Here is a 19,411-nt window from a genome sequence, read left to right on the forward strand (position 1 = left end):
TTACGGCTATATTTTCTGTGCATTATAATGATTCAATATTTGCCTGGCACTTTAATTTATCGACAAAGCTCCAGATCTGCTTTCCATCATGGTAAGAAGCAGCTAATAATGTCAATGTCAATGTCAATTTATTTATATAGCACATTTAAAACAACATAGGAATGCTGTGGCCAAAGTGCTTTACAATAATAGAATAATTTCACTTTGAGACTTCAACAGAGATTTTAACTCTCCATCGGGTACTTCTTTCAAAAATGTTATGTTTAAGAAATTTGAACTACATTTAGTCATGCCATTTTAACATCACTTGTATTGCAATCTGCTGTCTTTGGAAGCTATTTAGCGAGGTTTTTAACTGCATGATGTGGTGAAATACTGTTAAAAAGTGTGTATTTAACATAGTTTACTAATGCGTGTAATTACATTCTATTATCACTGTTATTTTTTAATGTGCCCCACTTCTCCCATTTGGTCTGCGGGGAGATAAGAGAAAGGATTATTGCACTCTGCCACCCCCTGGTCTACCTGGGAATTACCTTCTTTTGAGCCCTTTAGCTGCCTGCCAAGCGCACGTGTGTGACAATGTGCATGACAAAATATTGTTTAGGAAGGGTATAATATAAAGTATGAAATAACACTGTGTTCTTATCCTTGTTGTCAGTAGTGCCTGTTAGATGATTTTTTTAAAACCCTGATTCATTGAGTGCCTTGGGGTTTGACACTATTTTTTTAGAACACAGATGAAATTGATTCTGCAGTCTGACAGAACCCTAGCACCTTTATCCCATTATGTTACACTTTTAGAGTTTAGTATCACTATATGACTCAATAAAACAAACAAAAGCACAAGTCAAAGTTGTCATATCATCTCTTGTCATGTAATTTTCAAACCCACTTAATCCAGATCAGGGCCATAGGTTGTGCTGCAGCCTATCCCTGCTGACATAGGGTGCAAGGCAGGAACAAACCCTGGACAGGGTGCCAGCCCAGCACAGGGCAAACACACACGCACAGACACACCAAACACACACTAGAGCCACTTCAGCGTCACCAGTCCACCTAACCTGCATGTCTTTGGACGTAGTGAGGAAACCCATGCAGACACAAGGAGAACAAGTCAAAGTTATTTTATGTATGTATGTATGTATGTATGTATGTATGTATGTATGTATGTATGTATGTATGTATGTATGTATGTATGTATGTATGTATGCAAACATTTCCTTGCATACATTTTTTTGGTCCATCACTTATAAGATATTGACAAATTGTGCTTTACTGTACACAGTATAGTTAGAGGAGTCCTTATTATATAGCTTTATTTGTTTAATGGATGATGTATTTAATTTGAATATTTTTGTTTTCTTAATCTGGTGAATAGAGTTCACACAAAAACTTTTCTGTGATGTCCTGCTTGGCCAACTATGCCTTTGAGAACTGACAGTTTTCCATTATGACACTCCAGAATATCATTCTTGCCATAAAATGTCAGCCATTTAACTGCAAGTTAAATATTCCAATCATGCACAAAACATTAGGGGTTTAAAATGCACACCCTTAGGCGTAGGAGAGTTGGAGGAAGACATAACATGAGGCAAACATTAAAAGCTATAAAGTATACATGCAGTAAGCATAAATAAATATATTTTTATTTGTCTGTAAACCAGGACCAGGGATAGTCAAATAATAAAAATAAAAGAGGCTAAAGTATTCAGAATGTGAGAAGCTTAATCAAAAATCCACAAAGAGCAGTAAAACCTCAGAAAATATGAACCTTGAGTGAAAACTGGAATATACTACATAGCTTTCACAAAAACAAAATCACATAATTTTTTTGAGCCCAAAATGAGGGGCATACTCCTCTTTTATTTTCTCATCCTTCTTATAACAAGACTGATGCATAATATGGATTACTTGGCAACATAATTAGATAGATAGAGTCACTGGCAGCAAACCCTTGGAAGGAATGGCCAAGGGTGATGTCCACAAGAATACTTAACATTTTTATGTGATTTGCACAAGGCCATCAACCACACTCCTTGAGCCATCTGACTTTTAGTGAGTGATGACTATGGAGTTATGAATTGGAATCCATATTCGAGCAAACTCTTTTGGGAGATGCAGAGTACAACATTAAAAATGTAGTTTAGGGGGGTATGGAAGAGGTTTACAGATTCATTATAAGTTTACAGAGTAATCATTGTCACATGTGCAGGGTTTTGTGAAATTCCTCCCTGCATGTAACAGGTCAGCACTCATAGTTCCATGATTAGCGAGTATAAACACCACATCTCAAACCATTTGTAATGAGCAGGGTCTGTTAAGTCCAAGAACATGTAGTTGTTTAATGTAATCAGTTTAAAGACAAATTGTGAGAAAAATTTTATACTCACAAAATGTGCTAAATACAAATATAGCATGTAAGGCTGTAATATACTGTAGAATAATAACAACCACAGTATAACATAGCATCTACAGAATAATTATACATTTTATAAGCAACCAGAAAAATACATTAAAATTTTCAAAAAAATTAAACAGAATTTAAAGAATGATGAATGCAAATTCATGGCATCCTGGGCCCTCCTAAACAACAATCTAAAGTCACTTGGGTACCAGTAGGGTGACTAGATTACCATTTACTATGATAAATTATTGTTAAAGTTCCTACCTAACTTCTTCCCCTTTGTCTACAGTTACATTGGCCTCATGTCCTTACATCACTCGGCTGCCAACTACAGACGATAGCGGATAAGTTGTAGGAGTCTCTTTTAAGGACAGAGTTGCAAGTGCTTCTGGTGCCATGATGATGTAACTGTGAAGCACTTCTGGGTCAGCTTGAAGAACTATTAAAATCCTGAGGCCTTCTTAGTTTCTTCAAGTGTCCTGTGGTTCCTCTGTAAATATGCCTTCCTGTTTAAATGACAGGTATCACACAATCATGCAGGAGTATGGAATTAAGCAGTATAATACAGCCGCTGAGCCCAAGTATTGAGGAAGACTGTTTTAAACTAAGGCATATCCCCTGGTAATCATCTCTATATATATAAAATACAATGACTGTCTGTCTGTATGGCTGTCCACTTTTCAGGAGAGAACTACTTAATGGATTTAGAACAGTTTTTTTCTATAATTTGCTTGAACATTACGGTTGATTTCGCAATTTCTCTTATTGTGCTAAGTATCATAGTTCAGTTGCGGCACCAATTTATTTGCACAAATCTGAGAGACAGGCTGTGAGCCAAGGAGAGGGGAAGGTCGGACCTCAGGAGTAGGGAGCTGGACGGGGCCATCCTCATTCACATGCCAGCCTTTGTTTCGAGTCGCTTGACCTCTCACCATGTGTTGAACCCTCCACTTAGCTAGAGATACCTGTTTGTTCAGCAGACTTTATCATCTAGAGATTGTTAAAGAGTAATGTTTGATGTTTTTGAGAGAGAGATCAGAGCTACATGTGTTTTAGAGGGTAGCTGCTCATTGGCAGAGATATCACTGCCACATGCTCTTCTCCCCACATGGGGGATGCTGTCCCGTCAGAGCTGAACATGATCAGATACAGTGCCAATGTTTGACGTTGGAGTGTACCTACCTTCTGCTTGGCCAGAGATACCTTGACAACTTTTTACATTTTTGGCAAAGAGATCACAACTACATTCTCGCCCCTGATAGCAAAACCAAAAATATTGTATAATAAAGAGACCCTTGGATACGAAATCTATCAATATAAATTCTTCTCAATACAAATTATTATTATTTTTTTTTAAAGTTTGTCATGTTTCACTTTTACGTGGGCAGAGCTGCGGGGGACATCTAGTCTACTATAATGTTATACCACCCTGGCAGTGCACCAGTTGACGTCTTAGATGGGCTTTTAGCCTCCCAACCAGGTAATTTACCTAGTGCCATCCCGGATATGATATGAAACATATTGCCATATTGCCAGCACCACCACATTTTCCTTTGCAAAATATTTATGTGTAGTGTATGTGTGTTTGGAAATAAGGATCTTATTAAGATTTCAGCTTATTTCTCTTTAATAACATTTTCTATCTTCTTGTTATTAACCACTCCTTTTTGGTTATGTTTTATTCTGTGTTGTCTATGTATCCCTGCTCGCTTACCCCAACTGTAATAATTGTGCTGTGTTTACACTATGATTTTGAGTTTTGCCATTTTTGCTGCAGTCCACCAGCTGCAACATCAAGTGGCCCCACCCCTTTAGGCTCAAAATTTAAAACACAAAGAACATAAAGGAAATGACTCAAATACATATTAAACATTATAGACCAAAATAACATTAATTGAAGTACAATAAATTACAAACTATATCAAAGATAATAAACTACACCATAACATGTTCAGTTTTTGCATCTGTTTTCTTTACCTTCCTTTCATTCCCTTATAAGATTTGTTTTTCTTTTTTTTTCATTATTTGATAGTTTGAGATTTTCTTGCTTTTGTCTTAGTACTGGAATGTGGTATTTTGAAATTTGGATTGTAAATTTTGGTTCTTAATTAATTTTAGCACTTTGTTGTGTTCTTTTGAATTTTAACTTGAATTCTTTATTTAATTAGTAAATTCCACCACATGTGTGAATCAGAATAAGATATTCCTCCCATTGGTTCTACAAGTGCATTAAAACCTGTCATATGTTTCAATAAATACAGGGACTACCCTGTTATGGTGTTTTTGTGCCATATAAAACAGATTTTGAATAATCTTATCTTATCATGTATCCTACAGATATTACAGATTATGCACAAAAGGACTTTAAAAAGCAGTGCTATAGGTAATGAAAAATAGATGTAAATCAACATGTGAAAGATGTGCAAGTCATAAATATAAGAAAAGTAACATTCATTTATTATGAAACGTCATGTTTAATTTTAAGTTAGTAACTTGTACAGCGGACGTTTCTAGTTTACAGGTGTTTCCTACTGGGGAAAGCGATTTTCTTCAAAGGCATGTTTGAGCTAATTAATAATTGCAAATTTAAATGTGTGTGTGTAAGAGTTTGTTATGTGATAAGACTGACGGTTAGGCAGCCAAAGGGTAGTTCCTGCACTGTTGCCAAGATAAGAGTTTCTTCCAGCGATCCTGTAATGGAGAATGATTCAGAAAATGGATGGACAAAAGAATGTCAAAATTCAAGGACACCAGCGAATAGTTATTTATCTGACTTGCTTTCTTCCAAAATGATAGATTACCTGGCTCATATAGTCGCATCTGATTTATTAAATACGTTTAGTGCCAACTGCATTTATTACTGATGCAACACGAATTTTATTGCGGCTCACTTTCAACCGAATTTCTCTCGATGTAGTCCGTACGCCACTTATTTTAATGCGCAGGCACAAATCCTCAGCTCATCTTCTCGCGTTGCTATGGTGCTCGCATCAGCGTAGTAACAACCTCAGCGTCTCCTGCGTAAGGCGGCCCTCCCTGCGTGAGCTCATCAGCGCGAGCCCGCTGCACCCTGCATGTCATCTGTTAACCCGGGTTCAAGTTTGGATTCGGGCTCGACGAGCAAACGCATAGTAAGTAAAATTTTGCTTTCATTGTGTCCTGCCATCTGTTTACTCACCTTCGCGAAGTAAGGTGGGCTTTAAAGAGGGATTCATTATTCTGTTGTTATTCTCCCATCCGACAATAAAATATCGTCTTTGCTGTTACTGACAACGCGTTTATGTCATATTGCAAAAGTGTAACAATCATGATCAACCTTTTAGCTTATATTATTCAAATAAACAAACAAACCTTATTTAAATAGTTTACGATTGTGTCTAGATTTTAATCATAGCTCGCTATTTTACAAGTATTTATACATTTACGAAGTGTTTCGCTCCAGATACCTCTTATAATTTGCTTATGTTTCTTGTTGTGTTTATACGCCGTGTTAGTCTGTGTTCCATAAAATTATATTATTAACAAAATTGTGATGTTTAGTATTATTTTAACATAATTTATACATTTTAGCAATTAAATATACAAGATGAATTATTGCAATAAAATCACTTTTGGTAGCTTTTTACTTTTTGGGTATTTATTAAGTGAGGTTTTATTTTCACTATTTATCAATAAGTAATGCTATGTGTATGCTTAAGCATTAATATATACAGTATGTGTATAAATGACTTTAAGCATTATGGCATCATTTATGGCAAGTTTTTATTTGAATTAGTTTTGGGACAGAGCTTTGATGGCTGAAATTTAGGTTAACGTCAGGCAGTTTTGATTATGTGTAATATGTAAAATACACGTGGAATTATACAGTATTAAGAGATTAGGACTTGGCAGAAAGTGGAGTTTTAGTACCCATATACACGATCACATCTGTGGCTTAACACTTGCACAGCATGTCAAAAAAGTGTTTTCTCTTTTCCAGTTGTTGCATCATGGTATTTTTTTTCAAAATCTGATCTTTTTGAGAGTTGTAGTATTATCAGGAAATGAATATGAGAGATACAATTGATGTATTTCCTTCTTTCATTTGGTTTGGAAGTTATTCAAAAGAATCTTCAGAAGTGTATTTTTTTTATTTAGTGAATTCGGTCGACTTAAAGAATAACGTTTTACATTACATTACACTATTCATGTGTTTCCATATTAATGCAACTAGTGGCTAGCATTTTATTCAAAGTTAGCAAGTCATCTTGCTTCTGACTGCTGTTCACAGCATTGATTTTCAATTTGCCCTGCAGCAGTGTCACAACAGACTTAAAACTGAGAATCCTGAAAAGCACAAAAACCCTTGGGTCTACAGAACAGACAGATAATGCACAAAGCCGCCCAGCAGTTAATTGTGTTCTTAGGTCACTATTGTGACTAGCAGCTGCTCTCACTTTTGGTACAACATTTATTTACTTGATTGAATGAATGGCAGGCAATTGTGAAGTGGGCTTGAATTGGTAATAATAATAATAATTCATTAATGTGCTTTTAATACCTTAGTTGCTATCTATATTACCTCTAAAAGACAAAAAAAAAAACTTTTTGTGTTATTAAATGTAAAAATGCCTGTAAAAGTGAAGAAGTAGGAAAAAATGGACAAAGCATAATGAATAGTCATTATAACTATTTTTTAATTTATTTTTATTAAGTGCACTTCCCTTTAATATAAATAAAAGAAATGAAAGATAGGCAGACATTATTATCCCAGAGGGAAATAATGCTCTCTTAATGGGAAGTGCATGAACAGAGAATTATGCAATATACACAAGTATACGTATATATATATATATATATATATATATATATATATATAGGGCAGTTTTTTGGCTGTTCAGTGGAGTGGGCACAATAGAATTAAACGAGGCTACACCAAGATAATAATAATAATAATTCTTTGCATTTATATAGCGCTTTTCTCACTACTCAAAGCGCTGAGCAATTGCAGGTTAAGGGCCTAGCTCAAGGGCCCAACAGAGCACAAACTGGCAACCTTCCGATTGCCAGTGCAGATCCCTAGCCTCAGAGCCACCATATCAAGGCTTGAGAACAGTGAGGAGGCCAGCTTTACAAGGTCTTGGGTCTTTTATATGTCTGTACAGGGTTTTCTGTGATGGGAAAGATTATAAATTAATTTGACGACAATTCAGAAATAGGCAATGTGTCAAGCTACTTATATAAGGAAGTTGGTCATCAGAGGGTGGGTTCACATTGATGTCACTGCTTGGTTGGTTCTTCATCTGGTCTGTAGAGGGAGAAAAGGAGAGATGGTTAAGTGACAGCACCAACCCTTAGTCTGGCTGAGCAACCACATTATTTGAGCCTACCAACCTTCTCCCAAGTGCACGTGTGTGACTGTGTGTGTGCGTGTATATATATATATTTGAAAACACATCAACAGATCTCAATAGGAAAAGAAATCCTGCCAGTTATCAATTCTGATATGGACTGGGTAATGTGTTAGGAATGAAAAGATGCCACGTTGTTTGATGGAAATGAAAATTATCAACCTACAGAGGGCTGAATTCAAAGACACCCAGAAAATCAAAGTGAAAAAATGATGTGGCAGGCTAGTCCATTTTGCCGAAATTTCATTGCAGCAACTCCAAATCATACTCGGTAGTTGTGTGGCCCCCACGTGCTTGTATGCATACCTGACAACGTCGGGTGGGGCATGCTTCTAATGAGACAATGGATGGTGTCCTGGGGGACCTATTCCCACATCTGGACCAGGGCATCACTGAGCTCCTGGACAGTCTGAGGTGCAACCTGGCGGCTCCGGATGGACCAAAACATAATGTCCCAGAGGTGTTCTATTGGATTTAGGTAAGGCGAGCATGGGGGCCAGTCAATGGTATCAATTCCTTCATCTTCCAGGAACTGCCTGCATACTCTCTCCACATGAGGACGGGCATTGTTGTGCACCTGGAGGAACCCAGGATCCACTGCACCAGCATGGGGTCTGACAATGGGTCTGAGGATTTCATCCTGATACCTAATGGCAGTCAAGGTGCCGTTTTCTAGCCTGTAGAGGTTTGTGTGTCCCTCCATGGATATGCCTGCCAGACTATCACTGACCCACCACCAAACCGGTCATACTGAACGATGTTACAGGCAGCATAACGTTCTGCACTGCTTCTCTAGACTCTTTCACGTCTGTCACATGTGCTCAGGGTGAAGCTGCTCTCATCTGTGAAAAGCACAGGACACCAGTGATGGACCTGCCAATACTGGTATTCTATGTCAAATGCCAATCAAGCTCCACGGTGCCGGGCAGTGAGCACAGGTCCCACTAGAGGATGTTGGACCCTCAGGCCACCCTCATGAAGTCTGTTTCTGATTGTTTGGTAAGAGACATTCACACCAGTGGCCTGCTGGAGGTCATTTTGTAGGGCCCTGGCAGTGTTCATCCTGTTCCTCCTTGCCCAAAGGAGCAGAATCCAGTCCTGCTGATGGGTTAAGGACCTTCTATGGCCCTGTCCAACTCTCCTAGTGTAAATGCCTGTCTCCTGGAATCTCCTCCATGCCCTTGAGACTGTGCTGGGAGACAACAGCAAACCTTCTGGCAATGGCACGTATTGATGGGCCATCCTGGAGAAGTTGGACTATCTGTGCCACCTCTGTAGGCTCCAGGTATCGCCTAATGCTACCAGTAGTGACACTGGCCTTAGCCAAATGTAAAACTAGTGAAAAAACAGTCGGAAAAGATGAGGAGGGAAAAATGTCAGTGGCCTCCACCTGTTAAACCATTCCTGTTTTGGGGGTCGTCTCATTGTTGCCCCTCTAGTACACCTGTTTTTAATTTCATTAACACCAAAGAAGCTGAAACTGATTAACAAACCCCTTCTGCTACTTAACTGACCAGATCAGTATCCCAGAGGTTTCATTGACTTGATGCTATACTCTGAATAAAAAGTGTTCCATTAATTTTTTGGAGCAGTGTATATACTGTATGTGCCATTTTATACATGACAAGAATTAAAGAAAATTGGAAATAAATTTGGTGGGATCAAAACTAACATAGATGAAATAATTTTGTCAATCAGTGTGACATTTGCGAGAAAATTTCTGCTCAGGTGTTGTAGTATTTTGTCCTTCATAGGTATTTTACCTTGGATTTCCATCTTTGTAGGTTTGATCCTGACCGGTTCATTAGTCATGACCGCTTTGCCTTCTGATTCAATTGGGATCATCAGGTTACTTTTCAACAAACTTTGTCCACTCCATACTAACATGACTCTTTTTTGTTTCAAAAGCTTTCCATCCATACTAGCGTTTTCAAATTGTATTCCAAAACATTTTCATTCACGCTAAACTGGCATAGACATGTAAATCTTTCTTATTGGGTATGTGTGGTTCATTGGCCAAGTGAGATGATTGTTTTCAGAGCAAAATTAATGAAAGTTGAAATGGCAAAAGCACAAGGGGAACAAAAGGCATGTAAACTAAACACTAAACCGACTTCTTTGTCTGAACAGAAAATGTACAACTTCTTAAAGGTTATAAACAAGTATAAAGTAGCCGAAAAACCAGACTGGAACTCCTGCCAAAATTAAAACATTATTATAAGGCACTATAAAGGCAGAGTAGTTAGGAAATGGCTCACCCCATAGTAAGGATCAGATCATAAAGGACATTAACATAACATAACTGAAGTTAGGACCTGATCACATGACAGTCATATTCAGCTTTTCCAAAAGCTCAGTTTTCCTTGTACACTCTGTTACGCCAGACCCAGCATTTTCACATCTGTACACATTGAAGAGTTTTTTCACAAAGATTAATTTTGGGTGATTTTAAATGCTGTTTTAGTATGGATGAAAGGCCAAAGTTAATAAAAAAGAAAAACAAGTTGCATTTTCAAATCTATTTGTCTTAGTGTGGAAAATGTCTGCGCTTTTAACTCACCATCTGAATCAACAGTCCTGGTTTGGATTTTTTTTTCTCCCTAAATAATAAAAACCATCATTTACAAACTGCATTTTGTGTTTACTTGTGTTATATTTGACTAATGGTTAAATGTGTTTGATGATCAGAAACATTTTGTGTGACAAACATGCAAAAGAATAAGAAATCAGGAAGGGGGCAAATAGTTTTTCACACCACTGTATACAGTACTCCAGTTTTGGTCCCACATCCCGAAGATGTGTGTGTAAACTAAACTGTCCCTGTATACAGTAAGTGAGTGTGGGTGTGTACATGTATATACCTTGAATTGGATTAGAGTCCTATTCACAGCTGGTTCCAGCCTTAGACACAGCTCTGCCAGAATAATCACCAGCTCCCTGCAACCCTAAAATGTATAAATGGATTACAAAATGCATAGGTGGAAATAAAAAAAAGTTGTTCATAACAGACTTTTTTTGCCAGTAAATAAGAGTGCAAGAGTCCAAGCAAACCATAGTGTGCATGTTGTTTGCACTAAAACACTGAATACATGATCAGTTAAAATAAAAAATTTAATTTTTAGTAGCATTTTGGGTAACTTGAGCCGGAATTGCAGCAAATGTCTGCAACAGCTCAGTACAAGTTGCATAAAAATAACAAAATAAGAATTATAGACAAGAAGAAGAAATTTGTCTCATATATGCTCTCTTCTATTATTGTTCATTTTTAAACTGAGCAACATTCAAGCAGGGTCCACAGATATTATACATTATATCTGAAGTACATTTTTCTGTTTAAAACAAAGTTTCCCATACTCAGTCCTGAAGCAATACTTTGAGTCGGTTAACTAGATTCATGTTCTTGAAGTTTGCAGTTTTTTTCTTAGTACAGTATTGTTGAAAAAATTCCAACGGGCCTTTTAACTCCATATTTTTCTTCTAATTGTGTTAATGACAATGCCTTTACTTGTCAACGTCTTTGAATACCCCTTGCTGTTATTTTTGCTCAGTCAACCCACTGACTTTCCTTCTCTTACCATTATTCTAGCTCTTCTTGCAGGTGTCCTTACTAATTTTTTTTTGTATTAAGTATTATTGTGATACACGTTGGGCATTTCATTTCAGATACATTCAGTTCATTATGATGTGCTGACTAATAAACAGTGAGGTAGCTTATAAAGAAAAAGGGCACAAATGTGGGTTCTGAACAGCACTTCCAATTTCCTGTCGCAGGCTGACAGTATGAACATCCAGGATCTGACTATAATAAAGCATAACTGTCCTTTTCTTCTGACCAACTAGTCTTTTGCCATTGTAAACATACACAAATTAAAGTCCCTTGTACTAGCAAATTTCAACTCCCCTTGTATAAAATGTTTCTTCCTGACGTGTTTTTTTTTAATATTATATTAATGTGACTGAAAATTCATTACCATGAAAGTTAGCACTAAACCAGACAGGATCAGACTTCCCATATTGAAATGCAGCAGACAATACATTTCAAATGAAGTACACTTTTGCATGTTGCATATCATTTTACATTCCAGCTCATTGTTAGGGCTTTTATATACTCTTTGTTTGCTGCTAGTATAATTGCAGTGTTTCCTTTTGATTTCTGTTGCAGACTGAAAACACAAAAATAAAGATTTCACTTAGGTTACATATACCAGATAAAACAAGAACATGACCTTAGAAGTCCATTTGTAAACACGTTTAAATGATATTGTATAACTTCAGTTTAGGATATATTTTCATCTTTGTTTGCAGGTGACAGTAAGTGAAGCCTAAACAGAAATGTCCACATCTAGTGCTGAACCTGAACCCGATGCAGAGCAATTTGGAGATGAACCAATTGATTTGACCATAAAGACTTCTGAGCCGACCCTGGTGTACCTTCAAAAGAACATCCCTATGAGAGAGGAGCAGCAGACTTTCAACAACAAGCCACCATGTTCTGCACAGCAAGATTTGGAGAAGTTCAGTTTCACCGGGAGAGCTGTCCTCAGTAATTATAATTTAGTTCTACTACAGATATTAATCCAAATTCTTTAACTTGAACATTGTAGTCACTAGCAAGGTCAACTGAAAGACTTTACCATTCTTTGACAACATGGTAGTCATTTGTTCATTTATTTCCTTGTAGAGTCGTAAGTTTCATTTCATCAGATTCTTCAAATTCAATGTGTTTATTGGATTTTTAGAGGAAAAGCAACAGAATTATTAAGCAGTACCACATACAAAAGCAAAGATATGTAAACATTCACAACAATGTGACTTGACTTTGTACCAAATTAAACAGTATAAATCCAATTGTAAAATAGAAAGAAGAAGAGCAAAAGTAAATAAAAGCGTGAAAAGGAAAAACAAAGAAAAAGAGGGTAGAAATCTGCCAGAGAACTGTAAGCCTCAATCTTCAAGGCCTATGAAGTGATGGCATTAATCTGCAAACCTTTAAAGAAGCTTAGGAGAGCTGCCAAAAAGAGTAACGTTTAAACTGACTTATTCAATTAAACAGTTATTACATTTTTGTGTAGTTTATGGTAGATATTTTGTCAGGGTGATGCAGTTACTCGAAAAATTATACTTATTGGAAGGAAAGACAGAGGATTATATCTGTCAATTAAACAAAATGGTCTTTCTTCAATTACACGTATAAGCATACTAGACAAAGTATCCAGTGTTGGCATAGATAAACTGGAATTTCAACATTGTTTAACACAGCCCATGGTGAATCAAAAAGATGTACTCTGAGACAAAAGCTGTAATTCAGTGAGAAAATGAAACAGTTACCTAAATTAGTTGAAAAGAAAATTCTGTACCTTTGGTCTTAAATGAAATTATCCTTTGGCTGCTACAGAACTGTGTGCACTGAGGACTTCCTCCCATCAGCCCCAGCACACTACTGCTACTTGATTGGTGCCGGTTTTTGGGTTGTCCTCTCCCATTATAGCCCCTTTCTCTGATATAACATATATTCTAGATTTTAAAAAGCACCAACAGCAATGGACATTTCAAATATTCAAAGAAATCAGTTCTTCCATTTTTGCTTGACATCCGCATACCTTACGATTTTATTTATGTAGATTTAGGTTAAGTATAATTAAAGGAATGATAGTCATTTCAGGTTTACCGGACTATGTATTTCTCGGTTGTCAAGCATCAGTACACATCATAAATTCATTACAAAAATATTATATTAGTAGTATTGTCACAGTGAAATTGTTACTTGTATATGACCAACGTGTCACAATTCTCTGCTGAGACTGATAAACGATCAATTTTATGATATCGTTATGGAAGTTTCAGTGAAAATGCTCTGAAATGATACATCTTTTTTCAGACAACACAAAATTAACAATGCGTATGTTTTAAAATGTAGTTGTACAGCAGATTGTGTATGGTTCCAGTCACTTTAATAACATTCACATTAATGTCCTTTAAAAGGTTCAATAAATTGTAACACAACTAATCCCTGATTTAAGAACATAATTTCAAATAAAAGAGGCAGAATATGAATCTGTTCAAACAAAAAAGGTGAACAAGGGAACGACAGTAAAGATTTTTAAATTCCTAAAATATGTAAACATGATTAACTATTCAACGTTTTTCATTTGGAAAACTGAGAAATACAGAACTAAAGAGAAAAGGAAAGTTGTCTTTGAAGTTAGTGCTTGTTACAGAAAATTCTCAGAAAATGAAGAATAGTCTTGAGTCATCATTATAAATGAAATTCAAGATGGTAGTCTTTTTATTACACTACTTAGTGGAGCCTCCATTTGCTCTTGTTCAGTGCAACATGACAGACTGAAGAAACTAACAGAATAGCATCCTTTATCAGTTCGGCTCATTTACATATCATAGCGAGAAAGCATTTCAAGTACATCAATCAGCATACAGATAAATTGTATTTTCTAGTATATCACTATGCCATTAAGTACCATCCAGAGATCCTAAAATAGGTAATAATTAAAAGTCTTGGGTAAACATCTGATTAATAAAATAATAAAACTTATATTATGTAGAGAATAAAGTTAAAATGTTTTATGATCCTATTTATATTTATAGATTTTCTGGTACAAATGAAGTCAGGATATCTTAGTTTAACAGCCATGCAGTTTCAAGTATATTTTCCCTTACATTTTCTGGGTTCTAATGATGTTCATGTAGAGGTTATCTAATGGTAGTAGGGTTATCAATACTAATTAAAACTTTTCCTTTTTTATTTTCCTTGTGCAGGAGGAGGCATGTACTATTGTTCAATGTGCAACCGGGGTTTCAGCACCCACCGTGCCCTGCGGGTCCACCAACAGAGGCATGGAGATGTGCCTTACAGGTGTGGGGAGTGTGGAAAGCAGTTCAATCATTATAGTACCTACTATCTGCATCAGGAAGCAGACGCCTGCAGACGTACTTTTGACTGCTCTGATTGTGGCCGGAGTTTCCGTGATATTACTTATTTTAAAAATCATCAAAAGAGCCACAAAGGCCAAAGTCCCTTCTGGTGTCAGATCTGTGGAAAGAACTTTGCTAAGGCAGCTCATCTCAAATCGCACCAAAAGACTCATAACACACAATGCTTATATAACTGCAAGGATTGCGGGAAGGTCCTGCAACATATTTCCGAGCTTGGGCAGCATAGATGCAGAAAGACACCAGAAGATTTATTTTACAAATGCCCTGATTGTGAAGCCAGTTTTGGCTCCCTTGCAAACTTGGTTTCACATCAGCAAGAAATTCACCACTCTTCTATTCAACAGCCTTACCACTGCAATAACTGTGGTGAGAGATTCACAGACAGTGAAACCTTAATTCAACACCAGAAGACTCATAAGATGAAACGTCATACTTGTGGTGAATGTGGAAAGAGATTTAGTTACTTTGCTAATTATTACATCCATCAACAGCTTCACAGGGGGAAGCCAGAACTTGTGCATTATCGATGTACCTTATGTGATAAAACATTTTGGGATATAAAAGAGTTTCATGAGCATCAAAAAGATCATAAGCTAGTAGATGGAGAAAATGATGATAGGGAAGTGGGTTTGGAAGGAACTATCTGTAGAAAAAAAAATACCATTAGTACAAAGTATGAGAAACCATGTTTAGATTTATCTGAAAGGCCTGAGAAAAACAAGGTTAAGCGAAAAGAAGACAGCAAAAGATCAGAAGAGGAATCTTCACACTTGGAGATAAAAGAAAAAGAGGTAAAAGCTGGGGTAGAAGTGGAAGAAGGACAACATAGGTGTTCTTTCTGTGGTCTGAGGTTCAAGAAAAAGTGTCATTTGGATGACCATCTTCTTTTTCATAGTGGCCAGAAGCCATATGTTTGTACTGAGTGTGGAAAAATATTTAGCCACTATCCATATTTCAAGAGCCATATGGCAGTACACCAAGGAGCCAAACCATTCGAGTGCCCTGACTGTGGAAAAGTTTTTTGTGTAATTTCCCAGCTTAACCGACATGTACGAATTCATTCTGGAGAGAAGCCGTATCACTGCAAAGTCTGTGGAAAGAGCTTTGGTGATAGTACAAACTGCAAAAGGCACCAGCGATCCCACTTAAAGGAGAAGCCTCTGACACTGGCAGAAATGTTACTCAGAGATGGCATCAAGAAAAGTACAGTGTCTATTGGACCTGCACCTAAACGTGGACGTCCATCTCGATCGAAGGTAAAAGAAAGTGTTGTGGAAATGGCCAGATCACAAAGTTGTCAAATACTGTCTATGAAGGACAGTTGCTACTTATGTATGGAATGTGGAAGTTCATTTCAAAATGAATCGAATCTTCATAACCATTACATGCAGCATGCGAGGGGGGATCTGTGAAACCCTTAATTTGATGCAAGAGATAATTATTTAGTTATCTTGATCACTCTGAAAAAAAAGTACTTTTTTTATTTTATACAAGAGTCCATTCATTTAGAAAGCGATGTTGCTACTGTACATGCAGACAGATTCCAACAGTCATTGGTACATTGACTGCTCACTTTAAGAAGACTCGGATAAGAGAATCTGTTGGCATAACGAAGCGCAATTGGAAGTGTAAAAACATTTTCAAAACGTGTGGCTCTTGAAAGACTGGTCTTCACCTGCATTGTGTAAATCTTATTTACGATGCCTTGCAAAGTTTTCACATCCGTTAGAAGTCTGTATATGTGGTTGAATTAAAAATAAGAGTTAAATATCAAGTTATAATGCTAAAGTAGAAAAATAATTCAAGACAACATTAGTTGTTATGTCGGCAGGTATCTTAAGTACACTGGCATGAAAAAGTTTGAGCACCCTTGCTTAAACTGTCTGTTACTGTGAATAGTTAAGTGAGCAGAAGATGAACTGATCACCAAAAGGCATACAGTTAAAGATGACAAACTTCTTTAATATTTTAAGAATGACCATATTTTTATTTCATTCATTCATTCACAGGTACAAAATACCAAAAAAATGAAATGGGTCCGAAGCAAATGGTTGTGCACCTGACATGGTCAGTACTTAGTAAGACACTTTTGGTATCTGGTATTTGGTTGGCACGTATCACAGCTTGTAACACTTTTTGTAGCCAGCTAAGAGTCTTTTAATTCTTACTTGGGGTATTTTTGCCCATTCGTCCTTGTAAAACACTTCTGATTCTGCAAGATTCGTGGGCTGCCTTGCATGCACTGCTCTTTTGAGATCAATCCACAGATTTTCAATGATGTTTAAGTCAGGGGACTGTAAGTGTCATGGCAAAACAGTCAGCTTGCACCTCCTGAGGTATTCCATTGTAGATTTTGCGGTATGTTTCAGATCATTATCTTGTTGTAGGAACCATCCTTTTTTTAACCTCATGATCAATCCTCCGCCATGCTTAATAGTTGCAGACGTATTCTTTTACTGTTATTCTGTACCCTTTTTTCCTCCAAACATTCCTTTGAACATTTAGACCAAAAAGTTCTATTTTGACTTCATCAGTCCACAGGACTTGTTTCCAAAATGAATCAGGTTTGTTTAGATGTTCATTAACTTCAGGCACTGAATTTTGTGGTGAGAACACAGGAAAGGTTCTCTTCTGCTGACTCTACCATGAAGGTGATATTTGTTCAGGTGTCGCTGCACAGTAGAATATGGCACCACCACTCCAGAGTCTGCTTCTTGAAGGTCTTTTGCAGTCTATCAGGGTTTTTATTTGTCTTTCTAGCAGTCCAATGAGCAGTTCTTTCAGAACGTTTTCTTGGTCTTCCAAACCTCAACTTGACCTTCACCATTTCTGTTAACTGCCATTTCTTAATAACATTACGAACTAAAGAAAAAGCTACCTGAAAATGCTTTGCTATCTTCTTGTAGCCTTCTCTTCCTTTGTGAGCATCAATTATTTTATTTTTCAGAGTGCTAGGCAGCTGCTTAGAGGAGCCCATGGCTGCTGACAGTTGGGAGAAGGTTTGAGGAGTCAGAGAATTTATACATCTTTGCAGTTTGCATCAGCTGGGGTTTCCTAACAATGACTGTGAACAAGCCATAGCCCTAAAGAGCTCATGAAGGTCTGAGACCTCAAATATCTTGGGGTGCCCCAACATCTGTACAGTGCTCCTTTCGTTTATTTCACTCACTTGCACAACTGTACAAAGCAAAAACAATACACTAATCTTGCATAAAATTCTGAAGAGAAATGTTTCATCTTTAATTTTGTGCCTTTTGAGGATCATTTCATCTTCTACCTACTTAACTATTCACAGTAACAAACATTTTCAGCAAGGTGGCCCAAACTTTTGCATGCCACTGTTATCACAAATTGAAATATTGTTTTGGCGTAAGTAGTCAGACCCCTGTGCTTTGATAGCTTTAAGTTTTCACTTGTCAAAATAACCAGCCTGCGACTATGAATTGTAGAAACTACTGTTACACAAGTTTAGGAGTCACTGGTGGCACAGTTATCTGTAGAAAATGTGTGTTCTCTACAAAGTTTTTTGTACTATTAAATCCTGAGAAAAGGGATGGATGGTCACATACTGAAAATGTATAAAAACACATTTTTAAGGAAGTCAGTGTTAATGTGAAATTTAGGAACAGGGTACAAAGAATTTGGAGGTAACACTGACTACTTTTGGACTAATTAATCGAGAAATGGAAGCTGCATCACAGTACCCAGACACCACCTAAAACAGAACACCTGTCAGAATTTGGTATATGAACAAAGAAATCTGTGAGGAATGAAACTGTAATGGTCATATCTAAACAGAGTTTAGTGGTTGAGAGTGGAATAAAGCATTATCAGACAATGGCATCAAAAGCTTTGAATAACACCAGCCTTTAAGGGAGAATGTCAAGAAAGAAACCGACACTCATAACACATAATCTACATACAGAAAAACAGCAAACGATCTAATTTGGAGGAAGTTTACGGGGTGTCTTATTGTCAGGTGATGTGAAGACTATGCTTTCTGGTCAAAAAATGTTGTCCCATCAGTAGTGTATGATGGTGGCTGCATGATATTGTGAGAATGCTTCTTCTCTGCAGGGAATGCGAAGCTGCTTAGAAGGGAAGAAAAAGGAACAGAACAGACTGAAAGTAAGCTTGTTTCAATCTGCTAAAAAGCAAGTTTGGAAGGAGTTTAACCTTTCAAGGGGTCAATTATTTAAAATAACGGATAAAAGAAACTCCTGGAGTTGCTTAGGATTATATATGTTTGAGTGATCCAATGAAAGTCCTGACATCAGTCTCACTGAGAATCTGTGGCAATACATGACAACACCTGGCCTCCATAAAGCTTTAATAAGGTGCAACAAACCTGATAAAAAAAAGGGGTGACTCCAAAGCAACATGCAAAGCTAGTAGACCATAACTCCAAAAGACTTAAATAGGTTGTACGAAACAAATAATAGTTCATTGAATCTAAATAACATGAAATTTTCATATTTCAGATTAAATTGGGATGCCTGCTGACAAATTATTTATACTAATTGAAATATGTGAATTATAAAGTGGAAAAAGATGTGAAAGTATCATTTATAATCTAGCAACATCTGAAATTTTAAGGGTCCGAATATTGTATATGTATAGCGCCTTATAAAAAAGAATGAATGCCATTTACTGCTGTTAAAAT

General features: G+C 36.9%; 1 protein-coding gene across 1 annotated transcript; it reads left to right on the forward strand.

Moving 5' to 3' along the window:
- The first annotated feature begins 5,404 nt into the window (after nt 1-5,404).
- Nucleotides 5,405-16,700, forward strand: LOC114667672 (zinc finger protein 883-like). The gene is made up of 3 exons (XM_028823060.2): nt 5,405-5,538; nt 12,103-12,340; nt 14,572-16,700. The coding sequence occupies exons 2-3, from the start codon at nt 12,130-12,132 to the stop codon at nt 16,158-16,160; spliced, it is 1,800 nt and encodes a 599-aa protein (XP_028678893.2). The 5' UTR covers nt 5,405-5,538; nt 12,103-12,129; the 3' UTR covers nt 16,161-16,700.
- Nucleotides 16,701-19,411: the final 2,711 nt, after the last annotated feature.

The sequence above is a fragment of the Erpetoichthys calabaricus genome, chromosome 17, assembly GCF_900747795.2.
Source record: "Erpetoichthys calabaricus chromosome 17, fErpCal1.3, whole genome shotgun sequence".
NCBI lineage: Eukaryota > Metazoa > Chordata > Cladistia > Polypteriformes > Polypteridae > Erpetoichthys > Erpetoichthys calabaricus.